Source organism: Malaclemys terrapin, chromosome 15 (assembly GCF_027887155.1).
Source record: "Malaclemys terrapin pileata isolate rMalTer1 chromosome 15, rMalTer1.hap1, whole genome shotgun sequence".
Lineage (NCBI taxonomy): Eukaryota > Metazoa > Chordata > Testudines > Emydidae > Malaclemys > Malaclemys terrapin.
In genome coordinates, this window is record NC_071519.1 from 31,336,601 (window position 1) to 31,356,371 (window position 19,771).

At 53.2% G+C, this 19,771-nt stretch overlaps 2 protein-coding genes across 3 annotated transcripts; both read left to right on the top strand.

Moving 5' to 3' along the window:
• Positions 1–978: 978 nt before the first annotated feature.
• LOC128823387 (transmembrane protease serine 5-like) lies at positions 979–8,163 on the top strand. The gene is made up of 8 exons (XM_054005633.1): positions 979–1,124; positions 2,501–2,614; positions 4,237–4,280; positions 5,472–5,634; positions 5,783–5,880; positions 6,410–6,508; positions 6,896–7,038; positions 8,047–8,163. The coding sequence occupies exons 1-8, from the start codon at positions 979–981 to the stop codon at positions 8,161–8,163; spliced, it is 924 nt and encodes a 307-aa protein (XP_053861608.1).
• Positions 8,164–12,858: 4,695 nt separating this feature from the next.
• Positions 12,859–15,924, top strand: LOC128823307 (centromere/kinetochore protein zw10 homolog). 2 transcript variants are annotated; one of them, XR_008441725.1, is made up of 3 exons: positions 12,859–13,395; positions 14,742–14,843; positions 15,434–15,924. XR_008441725.1 is itself a non-coding variant. In XM_054005550.1 (2 exons), exons 1-2 carry the CDS (start codon positions 13,312–13,314, stop codon positions 14,937–14,939), a joined length of 282 nt encoding a protein of 93 aa, XP_053861525.1. In that variant the 5' UTR covers positions 12,859–13,311; the 3' UTR covers positions 14,940–14,951. The 2 variants fall into 2 exon arrangements, 1 of the variants encoding a protein (XP_053861525.1); XM_054005550.1 differs by lacking the exon at positions 15,434–15,924 and having other exon boundaries at positions 14,742–14,951.
• The last annotated feature ends 3,847 nt before the right edge of the window (positions 15,925–19,771 follow it).

The following is a 19,771-nucleotide window of genomic DNA, read 5'->3' on the forward strand; positions in this document are numbered from 1 at the left end:
TGAAACCAAAAGGGCTGCACAAACCCTAAAGTGCCTGATGTGGACATAATGGGAACCAGAGACTGTGGAGAGGGGTTCCCTGTCCCCCTCCAAGCGGCACTCCCTGGGGTGTCTGAAGGTGGGATTGTTAATTCTTGTGTCATGTGACCCACACCCACACATGGGAGCTCTCGGTCACTCTCTGCTACAGCCCTTGAGCTAGCAGAGCTGGCCATTTAGCACAGGCCGTAAGATCTACAGGTCTCAAGTTGATCTCTGCTGCTTATGGCCCACCCCGGGGCAGCACCTTATACGCACAGGGAAGGTGACATTTCCTCCACATAACAGTCAATGGCTGATGAGCCTCCAGGCTGTGTGGCCCAAGCCCTTGTTCCACATTTCCCTGGTCCCTTACCCCAGCCTGGAGAAGGGAGCTACAGGGGTCTCTAACCCCACCGCCTCCTCCATAGGAAGGTAGCATCAACTACCTTTATTGGAGAAAGAGAGAGAGAGAGAGAGCACAATGGCTCCACCCAGAGCTCACTGGTGAAGACCTCAATGCACGCTCAGGTTGGCCGGAGAGCAGCAGTGCATCTTTCCCCTTGCCTCTCCCCCTGCTTGCACCAGGGACATCTCCGGATGCAAAGCAGCAGCACTCGTACTTGGGGCAGACAAGTGGCTGCACTGGGGTGTCTCCTGTCACTCTGTGTTGGGGAGGAGCTCAGATGGGGGGAGGAAGTGCTGATTACCCAAGCCAGGGAGAGGAGGGGGAGCGCGCTCTCCGTTCTGAGCAGAGGAGCAGGGAGTTGGACCCCTCCTTACTGACCCCCTGATTTTGACCCTCCCTAAAGTGGGGGTGAGCAAATTGTGAGCAGTGACGCCAACGATGGTGTAAATGACTTTCCTGCGTCCCTCGTTAGTCACAGGGACTTTATTGTGTTTAGCTTTCGCCTTTGCAAAGAGCTGGTCGCAAGGACACTTGCAGACGTTTTTAATAAAATGGTTTTAGTATCTTTCAGAATAAACACAGAAAACTTCTTGTTGGAAGTGCAGGTGGAAGGCAGGCCCGGCTGGCTCCTGGCATGTCACGAGCGGTGGAATCTCTCCCTGGGGACTCTGATCTGTAGGCAGCTGGGATATCTCCAGTAAGTGATGCTCCTCTCAGCTTAGACCTAGTCGGCCACTCTCAGGTACAGGTCTTTGATTTCCCATTTTTATGAAGATCTTGCAGAAGTAATGGGATCAGAGCACAGGACTGGGAGCCAGGGACCGTAGAGTTACTGACATTTATTTGCATTATACTGGGGCCTAGGTTCAGCTGAGAATGGGGTCCCTTTGTGCCAGTCCCATTTCTCACCCCTTTTCTATTTTGCCACTGGAAAAGGGAGGAAACCCCCCAAATCAAACCATTTGGGGGTTGGAATTTTCACTGCAAAATTTAATTTTTTTCACCTGATATATTGTTTTAAATGAAAAAATTTCCTGTGGGGGAAAAAAACAATCTGCATTTTTTTGACCCACGCTAGATGTACTGTAGCTTGGATTTATTTCACGAGACTTTTATAGCAGCTTCCCAAGCTTACAGAATCATGGACTGTGGAATTATCTTTCCATCGGCTTCCCGGGAAGTTGGGTTAAGCCCTTATATCATCCCTGTCTATAGAGTCTCTCCCAGATATGTCACTGTTCTCCTATCCACTGCTGTTCTGTGGCTGTGCATTTCCCCTGAACATCACCATAGAGATGAGGAGGATGGTTTTCTGGCATAAATGAGAAGCAGGACTCCTGGGTTCTAATTGTACCTCCTCTACTCCCTTGTGACCTCTATTCTCTGTGCCTCATTTCCCGCATCTTTCAAACAAGGATCATAATATTCACCTGTTTCCCAGGGGAGAATGAACTTGTTCATGTTTGGAGCGTGTTTTGAGATCCGCATTTGGAAGGTGTTAGCGAAGGACACCGTATTATTACTTTATCCTTTTGTACTCATACGATGTCGACATTGCAAGGCTAGCAAAGGGATGGTAGCATCTGAAAAGATACTTTAGTGATGCAAGCAAACCTATTTCCTGATTTTGGCGTTAGAGTGTAAAGTAAGGGCTGGGGTATGTTCATTTGCAGTATTATTATTTAGCCACTAGATGTCCCTGTGTGCTGTACAGTTCCAGACAGGACGTTGCCCTTGGTAAATGAGAGAGACAAAACTGGAACTCAAGTTGTGTGCGTGGAAGCCTGCTTTTGTGTGTCGGTAGTTGGTAGCCCTCCTGTTTAAGACTGTGATTCCATGAAACATGGCAGGGTAAAGGTTTAGTCCTTCCAGTGGATGATGGCTATTATATTTAACCCTTTCATCTCTTGTGAGCAGTGGCCAGAATTAGCATGTATAAACTAGAGTACAATGGTTCTATGCAGAAGAGAGGAAGGAAGTGCTCATTAGAAAGTGATCATGTCAGAAGCACGGGTGAGCTCTCTGATCTCTCTCTCTCTGTTTAGGTGATGACATTTGCTGTTGCTTCTGCAGACTCGCCCATCACAAAGGAGTGAACCTGACGGATGTCAAGGTGAATGATACGCAAGAGTTTGTTCAGATTGTGCCCAACCAGAAGAGCAGCATTGAAGACGTGTGGCAGGTCAGGTGGGTGACGGAGCTGGGGAGAGCAGGACTGGCATTGGGGGGACTGAACAGAAGGGCCCTTCACTGCTATATTGTCTGAGAACAAGTCTCCATGTTTCTGGAGGTGACTGCCTAGGGTTACCATACGTCCGGATTTTCCCGGACATGTCCGGCTTTTGGGGGCTCAAATCCCCGTCCGGGGGGAAATCCCCAAAAGCCGGGCATGTCCGGGAAAATCGGGAGGGCTCGGTGGTGCTCGGCTGGGCCGGCGGTGCGGGGCCGGGGGCATGGTGCCGGGCCGGGAACCAGGGTCACAGTGCCGGGCCGGGCGCGGGGCCGGAGGGAGAGCCGGGGGCGCGGTGCCGGGCCGGGAGCCGGTCAGCCGGGCCGGCGGGGAGCCGGGCCCGCGGGGAGCCCGGTCAGCCGGGGAGCCGGGCCCGCGGGGAGCCCGGTCAGCCGGGGAGCCGGGCCCGCGGGGAGCCCGGTCAGCCGGGGAGCCGGGCCCGCAGGGAGCCGGGGAGCTGGGGGGTGCGCCGGGCCGCCGGGGGCCGGCAGTGCTGGGCGGGCCGGGGGTGGTCGGCCGGGGCCGGCACCCCAGGGCCCGAGCCGACCCAGGCTGGAGCCGCCGGGGGGCCAGCCTGGGCCGCGCCTCCTCCCCCCCACATCCCCCTTACCTGCTTCAGGCTTCCCGCGAATTAAATGTTCGCGGGAAGCAGGGGAGGGGGCGGAGACTTTGGGGAGGGGGCGGGGTTGGGGCGGGGGTGTGGGCGGGGCTGGGGGCGGGGGCCGTGGAGTGTCCTCCATTTGGAGGCACAGAATATGGTAACCCTATGACTGCCAGGCTCTGCACAGCTGGCATCGACTCTGATCAGCAAACATGGAGGGAGGGAGAAAATCTGAGCTGGCAACTAAATGACGCCAAATGGGAACACACATAGCCCAGCGACTGCACTGGCAGGAGACACAACTGCCGGGAGGGTCACAGTGTTCGGTGCTTCGGTCATGCCACTAAAATAGGACTGCAGCCAGCTTGATGCTTACACAGCGGGGATGTCTGCACTGCACTCAGCACGTGTGGGCATATCCGAGCTAGCTTTGATCTAGCTAGTGCGAGTACCTATAGCAGCAAAGCTTTGGCAGCGCGGACTTCAGCACAGACTAGCCACCAGAATAATGACCCTGGGTCCCAGACGGGCTTGCACAGTCTGTGTTTCACGGCTAATGGTTCCTGAGCTAGGCACTGGGGTATGTCTACACATGCTGCAATCACACCTCTGACTGCAGAGCAGAGATACCCTCAATGCCAACAGGGTAGCTGACATCCCGACCTTCAGGCAGGCCCGTTAGCCCTCTTAGAACAACTCTGCTTTGCGGCCGCAGCAACACAACCAGGGTCGTTGCACATGTGAGCGTTCTGCCCTGCACCAGCTCATGTTTGCAAAGTGCTGGGAAGGTGAAAAGCCTTCTGTAGGCGCGATGATTATTCCTATCAGAATCCACTTTCCGGGCCTCCTGGGTGCATCTGGCCAGTCGCCATTCCTAGGGGAGCTGCCATAGAACCCCGTGATGGGCCATCTCTGTGTTTCCTGGCTGCAGAGTTCTGGGAGAGCTTTATTTCGAACCCTGATTTTATTCTTGTGCAGGAGCAGCTGTGCTTCAGGGCGAATTGTGGCTCTGAAGTGCTCCGGTAAGTGCTTTACCCTGTCCTCACATTGCACTGGGGTCTCTTGCATTCCTTGTGCTATTATAGACCCTCTGTTAATTAGCAAAAGCCCCAGGTCGGCTAGATACAGAGCGCCCTGCCCTCAGCATAGCCCTGGTGTTTCTTTGCAAAGGCTGTGTCATTCTTCCCCCATCCAGCAGCCCCAGTGTCGGTGGTCGGCAAGCAGCAGCGTTACTCAGTGAGGCAGCTCCAGCCCTCTTGAGCGACCCTGCAGTAACAAGCCAGCGCAAACCAACTGGTCTGGGTGGGAGGAAAATTTAGCTTCCCAGCCGGCTGAGTAGCAAAAAAAAAAAAAAAAGGTGGTTTTGAAGCCGCCGGAGCAGCCCCTTTGTCCGTGTGATTTCAGAGCTGGGGTCTGTTTGCAGCGTCAGCAGCAACATGACCATCAGCTCCCAAATCCCCCCCGTCCATATGGCATAGCTACTGTGTAATTAACAGCACGTGCAATCAATGCCCCCGCCCCCCCGCAGTATCTAAAACCCTAATGCTCTCAGCAGCCCCTTCTTGTCAGGGAAGGCAGCTGTGGGCCGGAACTCCCCCCTGAGGCCCAGGGCTATTGCCGGCCAAGCGGCAAGCCCAGAGAAGGCCCAGGTGGAGAGATGGGACTCCTGCCTTCCTCGCTGTTCTCTCTTGCTCCCTCTCCGCTCCGGCTTATTGGTGCTGGCTTGGGAAGCAGACTCCATTTATGTCACTGGCTGGGCAGGCAGAGGTCCTGGGACTAGCTCGGAGCACACAGAAGGGGTTAGAGTGGGTTTCTCTGTTATTTCACATGGGGAACAGCACAGGTGGCAAAAGAAATGGAGAAAGCTGGGGCCACCCTGAATCCCTGATGTCCTGTGGGGGGTGAGCCAGGGACTTGGGCCGAGCAGGGGCTCTCAGCCCGGAGGCAGGCGCACGCCTGGGGAATGACTCCTGTCATCTGCTTCCCTCTGCTGCCTGCTTTCCCTTTCTTTCCTCCCATTCCTGCCTCTTTGTTCTCCTGCTCCCGCAGGCTTGGTGCTCAAAGACCTTCCCTCTCTCCTTTGGGCCCCAAGGCAAAGCTCTGCTCAGCTCCTGGAGAGGGCTGGGTTTCTCAGACACCCTTTGTTGCCCATCCCTCCCCCACTCTCAGGTGGTGTTTGGGGGCACCGGGTTCACGTGTGTCCCCCTTTGCAGAGTGCGGCGTGCGCTCCAGGGCAGCCCGGATCGTGGGCGGAAGCGACGCCCCGTTGGGACGCTGGCCGTGGCAGGTCAGCCTGTACCTCAACTCCAGACACGTCTGCGGAGGCTCCGTGGTGGCGCACGACTGGATCGTCACGGCCGCTCACTGCGTGCACAAGTGAGTCTGGGAACGGCAGAGCCGGGGGCCTTGGCAGGGGGTCTAGCGCAGAGTCCGGCTGTTCCCCCAACAGGGGAGGGAGGGGAGAATTGGCCACCCCAGCAATACTGCAGCCCCAGAGGAACAGGTTGGCCATGTCTCTGCTCAGTTACAGGCGGCCTGAGGTCTACCACCCCTGCTATGACGACAGGAGTCATGACTATGACATCGCACTGATGAAACTCACAGCGCCCTTGAACTCCTCCGGTGAGACCCTTCTCTTCAGCCATCTCCCCCTTGGAGGGGACAGAGGATCCCCCCAGAGCAGCCCCATGGCTTCCATTCGCAAGGGAACCACCCACCAACGGTCTGATTCCCACGCCGGTGGCCTGTGTCGATCCCAGGGGCAGTGCCAGTACGGGGGTTGGTCCAGCTGTGGGCAGCACAGAGAAAACATTCCCCAGGCAAGTCCCGGGGCCTCTGCTGATGGCACATGGGCTAGAACGCTCGCAAGACCTTGTCTCCCAGGATGCAATGAAATAAGTGGGCAGATTTTGTAAAGAGCTGGGGTCTGGCTGTAAAGGTCACAGTGGGAGCCGAGCTCTTTGGAGAATCCGGCCCCTGGAGACAGAGGGAGCGGAGCTGCAAGCGTGTTTCGCTTGAACTTCTCAGGACTAGATCACCCCTGCTCGCTCCAGGCTGGCTGCTCCTGGGAGCCGCTCTCGATTTGTTTGCGCTGTGCACTGAGAGGGGCGTCCCCAGCTGGCGCTGCTCTAACACGTGTCTCTCTCCCCAGATGCCATCCGTGCAGTGTGTTTACCGCTGTGCCAGCAGGATTTCCCCCATGGCACCGACTGCTGGATCTCTGGCTGGGGCTACACCAGACCTGAACACGGTGAGCAGCTCCAGGAGGCACGGCGAGCTCTCTCGTAGCTCCCTTTTAAAAGAAAACGGGCGAAGGCTGCATCTCACCGAGGGGATGTTTGAGTCTAGAGGAGAGTATTGAATTCTGATCTGCAAACCTACTGCAGTCCTCAGTCCCAACCCGCATCCCCTACTGCTATTGCAGGCTGGGGCCCCTTACACACCCACAGCTCTGCTGATCCCCCCAATCCCCACTGCTATTCCAAGGACCCCTCTCCTCATCCCATCACCCAGAGCCCTGGAGATAGTGTGTCTGTAATACTCCCATGTCCCGCTGTGCCTTGAGTGCAAACCCCAGCATCTAGCCACCAGGGCTGCAGGTTAAACTGTCTCTCTTGTTTGTTTTCCTCACATCCAGTTCCTGTTGCTGAGATGCTGAAGGAAGCTATTGTTCCCTTAATCAGCACCAAGAAATGCAACAGCTCCTGCATGTACTCTGGTGAGCTCACCCCCAGGATGCTGTGTGCCAGCTACCTAGACGGGAAAGTAGATGCCTGCCAGGTGAGAGCAGGGAGAAAATAGCCCCTGTTGTTAATAGGCCGTGGGGGATCGAGTCCTTCCCCCACTGAGGAGCAGTGTGATGCTGCTTACTGTGGGCTGGATCCCACACGGTGTCTATCACATACATGAAAATGGGGAAAAGGGTGGGAAACGTGGCTCCCCATCTAAATGAAGAGGGGTCCCCCCTCTAGCCCCTTACCGGAGAGGGCATGGCAGGGGCGTATGAAGGGTGAGGTGGGAGGGTCTTGGGTTAGAGCAGGGGCACGTTGGGGGTGTGCTGGTGCCCTGTGCAGAAGTAGTGAGAGGCTGTGGGTGTCAGGGCGGGGGCATGACGGGGTTTGATCTGACCCTTTGTCGAACCAGGGGGGGTTGTGTCAGAGGTGGGGATGGGGGCATGGCAGGGGTGTGCTTGGAGCTAATGCACAGGCCCCCTTCCCCCTGGGGAACAGCGGGTCACTAGAATGTAGAAGTGCAGCCACCCCCATGGTTTAAGTTAATGTTCCTTTACGCAGAGAGGGCAGCCGCCCCACTGTGTCAGTGTACCAAGCTGCAGCGAGCATGCTTTTTCTCTTCAGCTCTGCTAGCTCAAGGGCTGTAGCAGACGGCACATGTCTAGGAGAGAGTGACAGAGCCCCACTGTGTAGGTGTGGGTCACATGACACAAATTAACAATCCCACCTTCAGACACCCCAGGGAGTGCCGCTTGGAGGGGGACAGGGAACCCCTCTCCACAGTCTCTGGTTCCCATTATGTCCACATCAGGCACTTTAGGGTTTGTGCAGCCCTTTTGGTTTCATACATTCTCCTGCCACCATGCCACGTCCTTCATGGACTGTAGGTACCCGGAGCTGGTGCTTCCCCCAGACGCAGCTCGGGCACTCCCGTGGAAGTTTCTCCTACTGACAGTGCCATATGGAACTCTCTCTCTGTACGGTGTATCCCTCCCCCCTCCTTCTCTGCATCCTCTGACCGCTGTCCCTAACCTCTCAACACATCCCGCGTCTCCAGGTCGAGCTGCAGCTAAGTGGAATTATTTTTGCAAAGTCTTTTGTAATAAGGTCACGGAAAAACAAAATTCAGCGGGTGATTAAAATCTCAGAAACCCCTAGAGAGCAGCGTTTGTGAGTGTGTATAAGCACTGGGCATGTATGTGTTTGCATATGCGGGCGGGTTCCTGCCCAGTCTACAGGGCCACTGCCTGTGCAGGGGGCTGAGAATGGGAACCGGAGCCTTTTACCAGTTGGATATTGTTTCAGATCTGAGCCCAGGTGCTCGAAAATATTAGGCACCTAACTCCCACTGAAATTAACAGGAGTTAGGTGTGTAAAGAGCTTGGAGGATCTGGCCTGTGATCCCTCACTCCCATGCTTAGGGGTGAACAGGCTGGGGCACGGACGGGGCATGGCCTCAGGGCTTTGTGGGGGGGAGAAGCGCTTCTGTAGCTGCTGTGCATGGTGCAGCATTCTAGGAATAACCAGAACCTGTAAGGCTCCTGCACTACAATCTGACACCTTTCACCAGCATTGTGAATTTGCTGGTGATCAACTCTGTGCACAACCCCAACTCCCAAACTCAAAGATCCATGGGAAGCATCTTCTAGCCTTTCCCTCCATCTATTAATAGCAACAGGATTTTCCCCCTCCAGTGAATTAAAAAGGAGAAAATTCATCTGCATTGCCCCTTCCATCTCCAGGTCCTTGATCTTATATTATCCGTGGGAATGAGGTTATATTTTTCATCTTGTTTAATAACAATCTGGCTGTTCAGGCCAAATGTATAAAGCCAACAGGGAAGGCCATCAGCTGCCCAACTTTGTCTATTGCTTTGCAGGTAGGGCTGTAGACTGTTCTTCAGCTGGGGGTGATCCTACTGCTAGAATACAGGGTTGGGAGATTATCTCCTACCAGTTCTTTAATGAAAGTTCAGGGGAGACAAAGATACCTGCTGATAAAATCTTACATGCCCAAAGCGCATGAGAAAGACAGCTGATGGCAGCATTAAGACTGGTGACTTCCCCCTCCAAGCAGTGTGGGAAGGCAAAGCAGCTGGGCTTGCCTGCTACTGCTTGTCTGGTCTGAGATACTCGGCCTCTCTGCACACTCAGTCTGGGTCACGGGCAACTGTCCAGATTAACTCTGCCTCTCCTGCATCCATTGCAAAGCAGAAATGCAGAGGAGGGAAACTGACAGCTGTTCTCAGGAGAGTTCACTGCAGTTGCATAACACAGCATGGAAAGTGGGTTAATCTGTTTTCTTTGCTGCTATTTCATAAAATGAGAGATTGCGAAGGGAATTATCTCAGTCACATGTTCCTTGTTGTGATTAGCTCAAATATTATTCAATCAGCCAAAAAGAACCCCATTTACCACTCTCTGATCCCAGGTTTACTTTGAGCTGTTTTAAATATTTAATTGTAGTGAAGTCTGCAGGAAAAGAATTGAGAGTGTGATACAGCTACAATCTGTGCAGAGTCTAGCCAGAGGTCAGCTGTCTCTCTTTTAGCTAATCCCCCTTCAGCTCCCACTCCACCTGAATAATATACTCCCACCAGCTGCATGTGGTTGATTTACTGATAGAAGTGTGGGGGAAGCAGATAAAATGCAGGTTAAAGACATTGAGTTGCAGTTTATCAGCCCTTTTTCTGCATCTATGTATAGAATCACAGGCTGAGAAGGGCTAATTATTACTACAAGCACCTCCACTATAGTTATGGAAGGAGAAGATGAAAGGAACAAATTAACTGGGAATGGTCATCACATTATTTCACACTGGTTAATGGATTAGCTCCTGTTGTGTGTGGGAGCAGATGAGGACAGCAGCAGGTTCAAATGCAAGCTTTTCTACAGCATACATGCTGTGTTGCTTCACCTCCCAGAGAGAAGTGAGTCTGAAGAAGGGTAAATGTTAGCTATATTTCTACCTTTACCATAAGGGTGCAGGACCTATTCTCCCTTTCAGGATGTTCTGCAGAGAGGACCAGGCCAGTGCTGGCAGTTCACATGGGCCTTAGTTCCAAGCAGTCATAGTTTTGGATTACTGAGGTACAGGCCTCTTGCAGCTTGCCCACCTGAACCCTAGTTGAGACAATTTGGGGGATCTTTCTCTGCAGTTGTATTAATAATCATAGGGCAGCAACCATTTCAGTTTGGAGGCTAGCAGTGTAGTTTCCTTAGATGGTGGTGGCTTTGTGCAAGCAGAAAGGAGAGAGAATAGTACAGGCTTAACCACTTGTAAGAAAAATACTCAACTCTCCCCCAGAAATCCAAAAGGTGGGTACATATTCATTTATACTGCACCCAAACAGGGTGTGTGTGTTGTCACAATGGTAAGGGACAAACCCCAATGTTTCTGCTCTGAAGGGCAGGCACTTAATTTTAGCTACATCAGGAACACCAGAGCAGGTGGGAGAGAGAACAGCTAGTGATTATCCTAGGAGATCACTTCAGTAGAGGGCGCTCCAGATGATCTGATTTCTACTACCACACAGCAGTAGTTCAACCCTGAGGCTTCCAATTTCTTCAGCCTCATACTTAGAGGTGTGGTCCAGTTACTGGAGCCAGCAGCCATCTATCTGCCTGATGGCCTTGCAGGGTAGCAGGCCTATGCCCAACCATCATCTACTACTAGACAAGTCCCTCAAGCTCTACTGCTCTGGCACATCTCCCCCACACCTTCTCTGAGGTCCTATTAGCCCAGGGCTCAGTTTTCTGCTCTCCCAGTGAGAGCCTGAAGTCAACCAGCATGTACAGGTTACCAGAGGAGAATCCTGCATCCTTCACTTTTAGGATATACAAATAGCCTCAAAGGCTTAGCTCTAGAGCAGCAAATCTCAGTGGTTCAGGAGCCAAATTAGCAATCATTACCCCAAACATGCCCCAGTGGTCTGAATTCATTGTTTTGTTTACTCTAGATTCATCTTTAAACAGTACAAGATGGAAAACCTTTAGTTTTTATATGTTCACAGCATCATCAATGGCTTTGTACAAATGAATATAGCAAGAGCATTCTGAGGGATTAATTAAATCAGTGTATTAATAGGGGCTGCAACAAGCTAATTGCAACTTGCAAGCTACAGTCAGACTATTTGCTCTTGAGTTTGATGTCTCAGAAGATGGCTTTCCCTAACTCTTGCTGGAGAACCAGGGGGATAGTGTTCTCAGGGAGGTTAACCAAGCCAGCTGGGAGGGATTTTAAATCTAGCACCAATTTAACCTCCTAAGCAAGGGGAGAACCACCACCTTATAGCTGGTTGGAAGTTTTGCTACAAGTTTCACCTCTTCCCCCCATCCCACATCTTCCCAAAAACACAATTCAAGACTTGTGATTAAAAGTAGATGCTTTTACTGGAAAAAACAGACCCTTGAAAATCATTTATTCCCCTTGTTCTTCAGAAATGTACAAGAAAGTTAAGTTTGTCTGACAGGTAGGGGGACAAGAGGAAGTGCAAAAAATCAGGATAGGGTGGGGGATAATAGGAGCCTATGTAAGAAAAAGCCCCAAATATCAGTACATCTGATTAGCATACTGGAAGGTCCCACAGTAAGTCAGATACATTTCCCATGGAGATCCCCCCGGAGAGCCAATCCCCTCCAGGCAAGAGGGAAGGAAACAAACATTCAGGTCACTGCCCCCTCCTGCAGAGAAGACAGGTGAGTGGGTGTCTCGGGTGCAAAGCAGGAGTAGACCTGGCTGGGCAGCCTCTGGAGCAGGTGCCAAGCGCTCCCCCGTCACAGACCGCTTTCCAGAAGCCGCCAAAGGGGCCTTTGACCCCTGCCCGAGAGTCCCCCCCTCCGCTAGCGGCCCAACCCCCCTGCCGGAGAGCCCCCCCCCATCCCCGCTCCGGCACCAGCCCATCGCCCGAGCCCCACGCAGGGCCGCCCAAAGGGGAGCAAGTGGGGCAATTTGCCCCGGGCCCCGTGAGCCTTGGCTCGGCGGCGGTCCGGGTCTCCGGCGGCATTTCGGCAGCGGGGGCCCTTCAGTGCGGCCGAAGACCCGGGCCGCCGCCGGGCGAGTACAAGCGCCGCAGCTCCCCCGCTTTGCCCAGGCCCCCTGAATCCTCTGGGCGGCCCTGCCCCAGCCCGAGACACCCCCCCCCGCTCCCTCCCGCCCGCCTAGCGTCCCCCGGGCAGCCCAGGGCCGGCGCCTTCTCCCGAGCCCCCCCGTCCGCCCCGCAGCCTCTGGGCGGCTCCAGCCCGGGCCCCTCCCCCGCCCGCCCGCCCGCCCCACTTACCGCCTTCGCTGCGCGGCCCAGCGGCAGCCCCGGCTCCCCCCGGCCGAGAGGCAGCAGGTCTGGGGGTCCCGGTTTATATTCCCCGCCCCGCGGCAGCGGACCAATCAGACGGGGAGCTCGTTCACGCGCTCGGCGGCTGCGGACCAATGGAATGGCGGGGAAACAGCAAGACGTTCGAAATAGATCTGTCCCACGCCGCAGCTCGTAGGCCCGCCCTGCGTGCTGCACTCTGGGAGTTGTAGTCCCACCCGGGGCTCCTCACACACGTGCCTGGGAATAGGCGTCCCGCAGTACGGGGCGGGCGGACTCACTTTCCCGTGGTGCCGCGCGGTGGCGGGCCGCTGAGGAGGGGTTGGCCGGGCGCTGGGTGCCCAGGGTTGCCCCGTCCCCCTCGGGCCGGGGGATGAGGGGGCGCTGGGGGAGGGGCGGGGGGCAGTACGTTCAGGCGGGTGAGAAAGGCTGTCGGGGGGGCGGAGAAGGGGGGCGGGGGGTGAGTGGGGGGGGCACTGGCGTGGGGGGCCCCGGGCGCTGGGGGGCGGGGAACGCAGGGCCGGTGCAGGAGGCGCTGGGGGGTCCCGCTCGTGTGTGCAGCGTGTCAGCGATGGGGGGGGTCCGTGCTGCTCCCCCCGGCCTGTGAGACGTTCCCTTGGCGCTACTTGCTCGGTCCCGCTACCCGCGAAATCAGTCGGCCCGTCTCAACCGTGTCGGGCTGCGATGGGGGCGGGAGGCTTTGGCCCCGTGGCCACCGCCTTGGGGTGTCTCTCTGTGGGAGTTTAGGGTTGCCAACCCTCCAGGATTGGCCTGGAGTCTCCCACAATCGGCATCAATCTCTTGGTGACTATTGAAAGCAACCCGGGAGGTTTTAATAGGCTGTTTTAAGAACATGACGTGACCTCATGTTGGGGAAAAATATCTCCCGGAATAGCTTCAGTCCGAGTTGGCAACCCTATGGGTGTTTGTTTTTCTGATCCCGAGTCCATCCCGTCTACGTAGGGCGAAGTCTGCAACACGATTAACAAGAAGTACAACGAGTTCCTCCCCAGCATGCAGAGCGCTGAGGACTTGGTGTCACAAGTGGACAGTCTGTCCAGCAACATCGACCAACTGAAATCCAGGATGGAAAATGAGGTGACGCAGCAGCGGTTTCACTTTATCTGTATCTAGCAGCTTTCATCCTGCATCATCCCAAAGCAGTGCAACTCCACTGATGTGCAGCCATGAGCATGCTGGCCAGGAAGGCAGGGGAGGAGGATCTTGGCTAAGGATTCCAGGATGAATCGCAGCCTCTTATAAAGAGTGCCCTTGACTGAAACATACCGATGTATGATGTATCAGACCTGGGATCGAAATAAAGGGCGGGCTGTAGCTTATTCAGTCATTATGTAGCTGAATGGTTTTCCGTGGTGCTCATCACAGTAGTTTCGGAGCCCCTCAAGTATATTAATGCATTTATCTTCTAAGCCTCACCGCATTGAGATAGGGAGGAATCATTCTTATTTTGCTGATGGGGAAACTGTGGCACAAAGAAGTGGAATGACCTTGGCTAAGTATCCGAGGGGTAGCCGTCTTAGTCTGGATCTGTAAAAAGCCACAAAGAGTCCTATGGCACAGGAGATTCTGTGCAGAGCTTGGAATTGAGCCCAGATTTTCTGCATATTGATTGCAAGACTGTCCTTCCCGTGGCCTCCTTATATTTTTTGTGTGTGTCGTCCTTTCTATCCCCCTGGACTAATTCTGCCTTGCCACTCTGGCTTTGAAAGGTAAGTTAGAAAGGCTCTAATGCAGGTGGGATATAAATCTGGATTTTTTCTTCGCAATGGAGAGTGATCAACTCAAAAATCATACGATGTGAAAATAACTTTTACATCTGATACTAGTTATGCTATGTTAAAAGTGAAAGAATCTTTATGTTTCTCAGAGTATACAATAACAATCAGTGACATCAGTTACACTTGTCTGTAGTCAATTTCAGCTTTGGGTTCCTAGTGCTGCAGTATTTAAGGTACAAACAGTGCAAGAGATTGTTTGTTTGTTTGTTTCTTTATTTAACAGTTTGGGGATCTTTTTTTTAAAAAGGGGAACACATCTATTGATTTTGCATGCCTATGGAAGCTTTTAAAATGTATAGTTAAACTGTACTTTTGGCTGAGTTCAAATTGACATTTATCTCATTTAAAAGTAGAGAACTGTTAAAGGCACTCTGGAATTTCATTCAAAGACAGAAACTGAATATATACACATTTCTGTCACCTGCACTAGGTAAATACACTTAGGAAATAAAACCTTTTTTCCTTCTAATTTGTTTCAGTTATAATAACCGTAGGTGTTGTTTGTAACTTTGGGAGGTAGGTACGTTTCAGGCAGCACGCTGGTGTTGTCATGTCGGTGTTACTTTTGAAATAGAAATGGCTCTCCTAGCCTTCGGTTACTGTAAATGAACTGCTGAAGGCTTGATGTCTGTGCTGCTGTTCTAGGTCCGGCAAGATCTGAACGTGGCCATTGCGGAATTTACTGAACTGAAGCAGCAGCTGGAGCGAGACTCGTTGGTTCTGAGTGTGCTGAAACAGCTGCAAGAGGTGAGGAAGGAGGCTGGGAAAATGGCTTCAGATGGCAAAGTGTTTCTGTACTTTGTTCCACAGACCTCTTCCTGGGTCTCCATAGTGAATAAATAATCATGACTCTTCTATCTCTATTCAGATCATGTTTTTAAAAAGAGCTCTGTAATCTTAGAGCTGAAACTTGTTTGTGTGTGATTACCGAATCATAGAAATGTAGGACTGGAAGAGACCTCAGTAGGTCATCTCATCCAGTTCCCTGCACTGAGGCAGGGCCAAGTATTATCTAGACCATCCCAGATAGGTGTTTGTCCAATCTGTTCTTAAAAACACTCCAATGACAGAGATTCCACAATCTTCCTAGGATGAAAACAGCTCATTTCTCTGATTTGAATGCAAATATTTCTATTGATCTCCGGTTACACAGAGCTTCAGAGATGACCATCGACCTCCATTTCCATTCTTTACCCAAAAAACCCCCAAACCAACCTTCTGTAACAGGATTTTATTCTTGCTTCCAAATTAGCAACAGTATTCACCCTTGTGATCTGAGAGAATCTCCCGTCCCAGAGCAGGGAACTGATTCAGCTTTTTGTCTGTTCTTTAAACAGAGCCACTAGGAGCAAAGCAAGGGACAGACTGAAGGAGCAGAGCCATCCCCAGGGTGACATGCCAGGCAAAGAAGAGTCCAGGACAAATGTATCCCCACTACGGAGCTCTGTCCCAGTTAATATGTAGTGACAGTGGCTCGGCATGAGTTGAAAAGACGGAGGGAGCCGTCAAACCTGCCTGTTGCCAAGACCTCTAAGGAGGCATCTCCAGCAGCCCAGGTGTGTTCTCTGGTGTAGCGTGAGGGGCAGCCTCGCTGCTTTTGCCTGTTGCAGCTGATCCATATTAAACAACTAGTGTTTGGGCAAAGGCTGCTACAGTCCTCCTGCTCTCGTGCAATGGATTAGCCCCATGCTTGGGCTGTGCGTAAGGGGCGTTCAAATCTCCCCTCGGCTTGCGTTAAGAAGGACGTTGGATGGTTGTCAAATGGAATCTTCCTGCGCGTCCCCTGAGCTATGGGGGGTTTCATCTCCCTTGCCGGTGGAAGTTGTTCCACTTTAATTAAGTGCTGTTTAGGCCAGCACTTTATTCAGAGTCTCTCGGTAGCCCAGTGGTTAGGCTATGGGCTTAGCCTGTGAGAAATGGGGGTTCAAGTCTGCTGTGGTCCCTGTGCCTTCCACTTTGGGGAATAGGGATGGGCTTGCTCTCCTCTTGCTGGTTGAAGCTCTTCCACTTTAGTTAAATGTGCTCTGGGCCAGCCTCACAGCAACCCTCACTCTCTTGTCCAGTGGTTAGGATACTCGCCTGGGTTGTGGGAGATCCTGGTTCAAATCCCCCAGCTGCTTGTTCGGCAGGGATTTGCACAGGGATTTCCTGCCTCCTAGGCGACCGTCCTTTAGGGTGGGCCATCCTTGTCCGAACCCCCTCTCTTTCTCAAGAGGCCATTGTCTTCTTGGGCCGGAGAGGGGATTCGGACAGGGATCGCTCACCAGTGACTCTCCCCAGGAGGTGGCGGCCCCCAGTTCACACCCCTCAAAAGAGCAGGGGAGTGCCCTGGGGTCTGCCACAACCTGGGCGTGTATCCTGATCATGGTGGACAAGAGAGAGAGGGGGTTTTACTGCTCAGCAGCAAAGCCCCTTTAATTAAAAGAGCAAGAGGCCCTGTGACAGGCCTCTTGCTGAGCTAGGAGGGGGTCTCCTCTCACACCCCAGAGGCCCTCCTGTCCCCCCGAGCGGGGAGTTGAACCAGGGTCACTCACAATCCAAGCGAGTACCCTAACCCCCGTACCATAGAGGGACATGAAAACTTACCTTGCTCCGGTTAATATATAGTCAAAGTGGAAGGCTTGAGCGGTAAGAAATTGAGACACCCATGCTGTGTCAGGGAAGGGATTTGAACCAGCACCTCTTTGGTTCTTAGAGGAGTAGCCAGACCACAGGACTACAGTGGGAATCATGCAGAGGGCCTGGCCCAATTCTCATGTAATACTTACTGAATGGGTCCTACCTTCACAGAAAAGACTGAGCGAGACTCCTCAGCCCACTACCTCCTAGCCAGGCACTTAGGCCATTCGGTTGAGAGGGAGGCAATCAACCTGCAAATCCCTTCTCAGGGAGCATAAAGGGGATTTGAACCGGCATCTGCCCTTTTCTAAAGGCAGGCAGCCAAACCACTGTACCACAGACGGATTCACAATGTAAGAGGGGCCCAGTGACTATTTAATTACCTAATGACATTGGCCCACCTTCAATAGGAAACACTGAGGGAGCCAGCCCATGGGAATACCTCCTAGCCCAGCACTTAGAGCATTCACTTGCCAGGTGAGAGAGCAAGGTTCAAATCCCGTTTCAACCAGCATAAAGGGGATTTGAACCCCAGTATTCCACTTGCTGGGCACACAGCCCAACCACTAGACCACTCTAGGCTGCTCGTTTGGGTTTTGGCCCAATGAATATGTAATGAAAGTGCAGCGGCTTCAACAGAAAAGAGCAAGGGAGCCCCCGGGGCAGAATACTGCCTGGCCCAGCACTTAAGAGCATTCACTTGCCAGGTAAGAGATCAAGGTTCAAATCCCATCTCAGCCAGCATAAAGGGGATTTGAACCCTAAACTCCCACAAGCTGACCACAGCCCCAAACCACTAGGCCACACGGGGCTAGTTGCTAGACTTGCTTCCCAATGAATATGTAATGAAAGTGGAACAACTGCAGCAGAAAAATTAGACGCCGTCACCACCAGATCCCAACTAGCACCCCTCTTAGTCCAGCAGCTGCATGTTCATTCACCTTGGAGGCAGGACATGAATGTTCAAGTCCCTTCTCAGCAAGCTGAGGAAGGAGTTGAACCTGCCTCATCCACATGCTGGGTAAGTACCCAAGCCACTGGACTACAGAGGGATTCGTAGTCACGCCTCTGCCCAACTGCTCTTTGATGAAAGTGGAACAGCCTCCAGCGCTCTAGCTGTATAACCAGGACACATACCTGGGCTGCTGCAGCAGGTCGCTCTTCCCGCACACCCCTTTCGGGGGGTGGCAGAAAGGCTGATTTAAACCAGCAGCTCTCACAGCCCGCAGGAGGAGCCCAACCACTGGAGTAGAGGGAGCCTAGCCTTTCACCTCACCACACCCCAGTGCTATTTAAATAAAGTAGAACAGGCACCACTGAGCAGCCTCAAGCTGCTACAAAGGGCAACCCACCTCCGACTAGCCCTTACGGCCCTGGCTGGGGCTCACACTTGCAACAATGCAGAGCCCTATTTAAATCCCATCTCATCGGGCAGGGAAAAGGAAATTGAACCAGCGTCTACCCCACCCCGGTACCCAACGCTGCTTGCCAGCCACGGCCAGGAACCCCTCAGGGGACTAAACCGTTTCTTTTGCACTTGTTCGGTACCTGCGAATGCCCCACCAAACAGCTGACGAGAGAGTGGGAAGGAGGCTGAGGCCTATCATGTAACCTTCAGCCTAGTGGTTAGGGGCCTCACCTTTGATTGTGGGAGGGGGCCCTGGTCTCATTTCAGCTTGGATGAGTCATGCCGAAGCGGGCGATGACAGAGCTCTATAAAAGGTGTGAAGTGACTAAGGACGTGTTATTTACCCCTGCACGTAGCACACGAGTCGGGGTGACCCAAGGACATGAATACCAAACATTAAACCAAACCAAAGGCAACGCGCGGTCAGCCTGTGGAGCTCGTTGCCAGTTGATGTGGTGAATGCCAAACTGTAAGTGGGGTCAAAAAGAATGAGCGAGTTTGTGGAGAATAGCTCCACCAACAGCTATTAGCCAAGACAGTCAGGGACGCAGCCCAGTGCACCAGGCATCCCGAGACCTCAGGACTGCCAGACAGTGGGTGTGGCATAGCTCACTGGCTAATTGCCCTCTTCTGTTCATTGCCTTTGACACATCTGCCACTGTGGGAAGAGAGGCGACTGGGCGAGACAGCTCATTGGCTCGGACCCAGTCTGGCCATTCTTACGGTCTTAATTTCCCCCTTGCCTGCTGAGAAGGGCTTTGAAGAGGCCTCACCTACCGCTCGGGCAGTGCTCCAATCACTGGGTCCCGGGCTGCTCAATGGTGCCTGTTGAAGCTGTTCTACTTTATTTAAATAGCACTGGGGTGTGGTGAGGTGAAAGGCTAGGCTCCCTCTACTCCAGTGGTTGGGCTCCTCCTGCGGGCTGTGAGAGCTGCTGGTTTAAATCAGCCTTTCTGCCACCCCCCGAAAGGGGTGTGCGGGAAGAGCGACCTGCTGCAGCAGCCCAGGTATGTGTCCTGGTTATACAGCTAGAGCGCTGGAGGCTGTTCCACTTTCATCAAAGAGCAGTTGGGCAGAGGCGTGACTACGAATCCCTCTGTAGTCCAGTGGCTTGGGTACTTACCCAGCATGTGGATGAGGCAGGTTCAACTCCTTCCTCAGCTTGCTGAGAAGGGACTTGAACATTCATGTCCTGCCTCCAAGGTGAATGAACATGCAGCTGCTGGACTAAGAGGGGTGCTAGTTGGGATCTGGTGGTGACGGCGTCTAATTTTTCTGCTGCAGTTGTTCCACTTTCATTACATATTCATTGGGAAGCAAGTCTAGCAACTAGCCCCGTGTGGCCTAGTGGTTTGGGGCTGTGGTCAGCTTGTGGGAGTTTAGGGTTCAAATCCCCTTTATGCTGGCTGAGATGGGATTTGAACCTTGATCTCTTACCTGGCAAGTGAATGCTCTTAAGTGCTGGGCCAGGCAGTATTCTGCCCCGGGGGCTCCCTTGCTCTTTTCTGTTGAAGCCGCTGCACTTTCATTACATATTCATTGGGCCAAAACCCAAACGAGCAGCCTAGAGTGGTCTAGTGGTTGGGCTGTGTGCCCAGCAAGTGGAATACTGGGGTTCAAATCCCCTTTATGCTGGTTGAAACGGGAT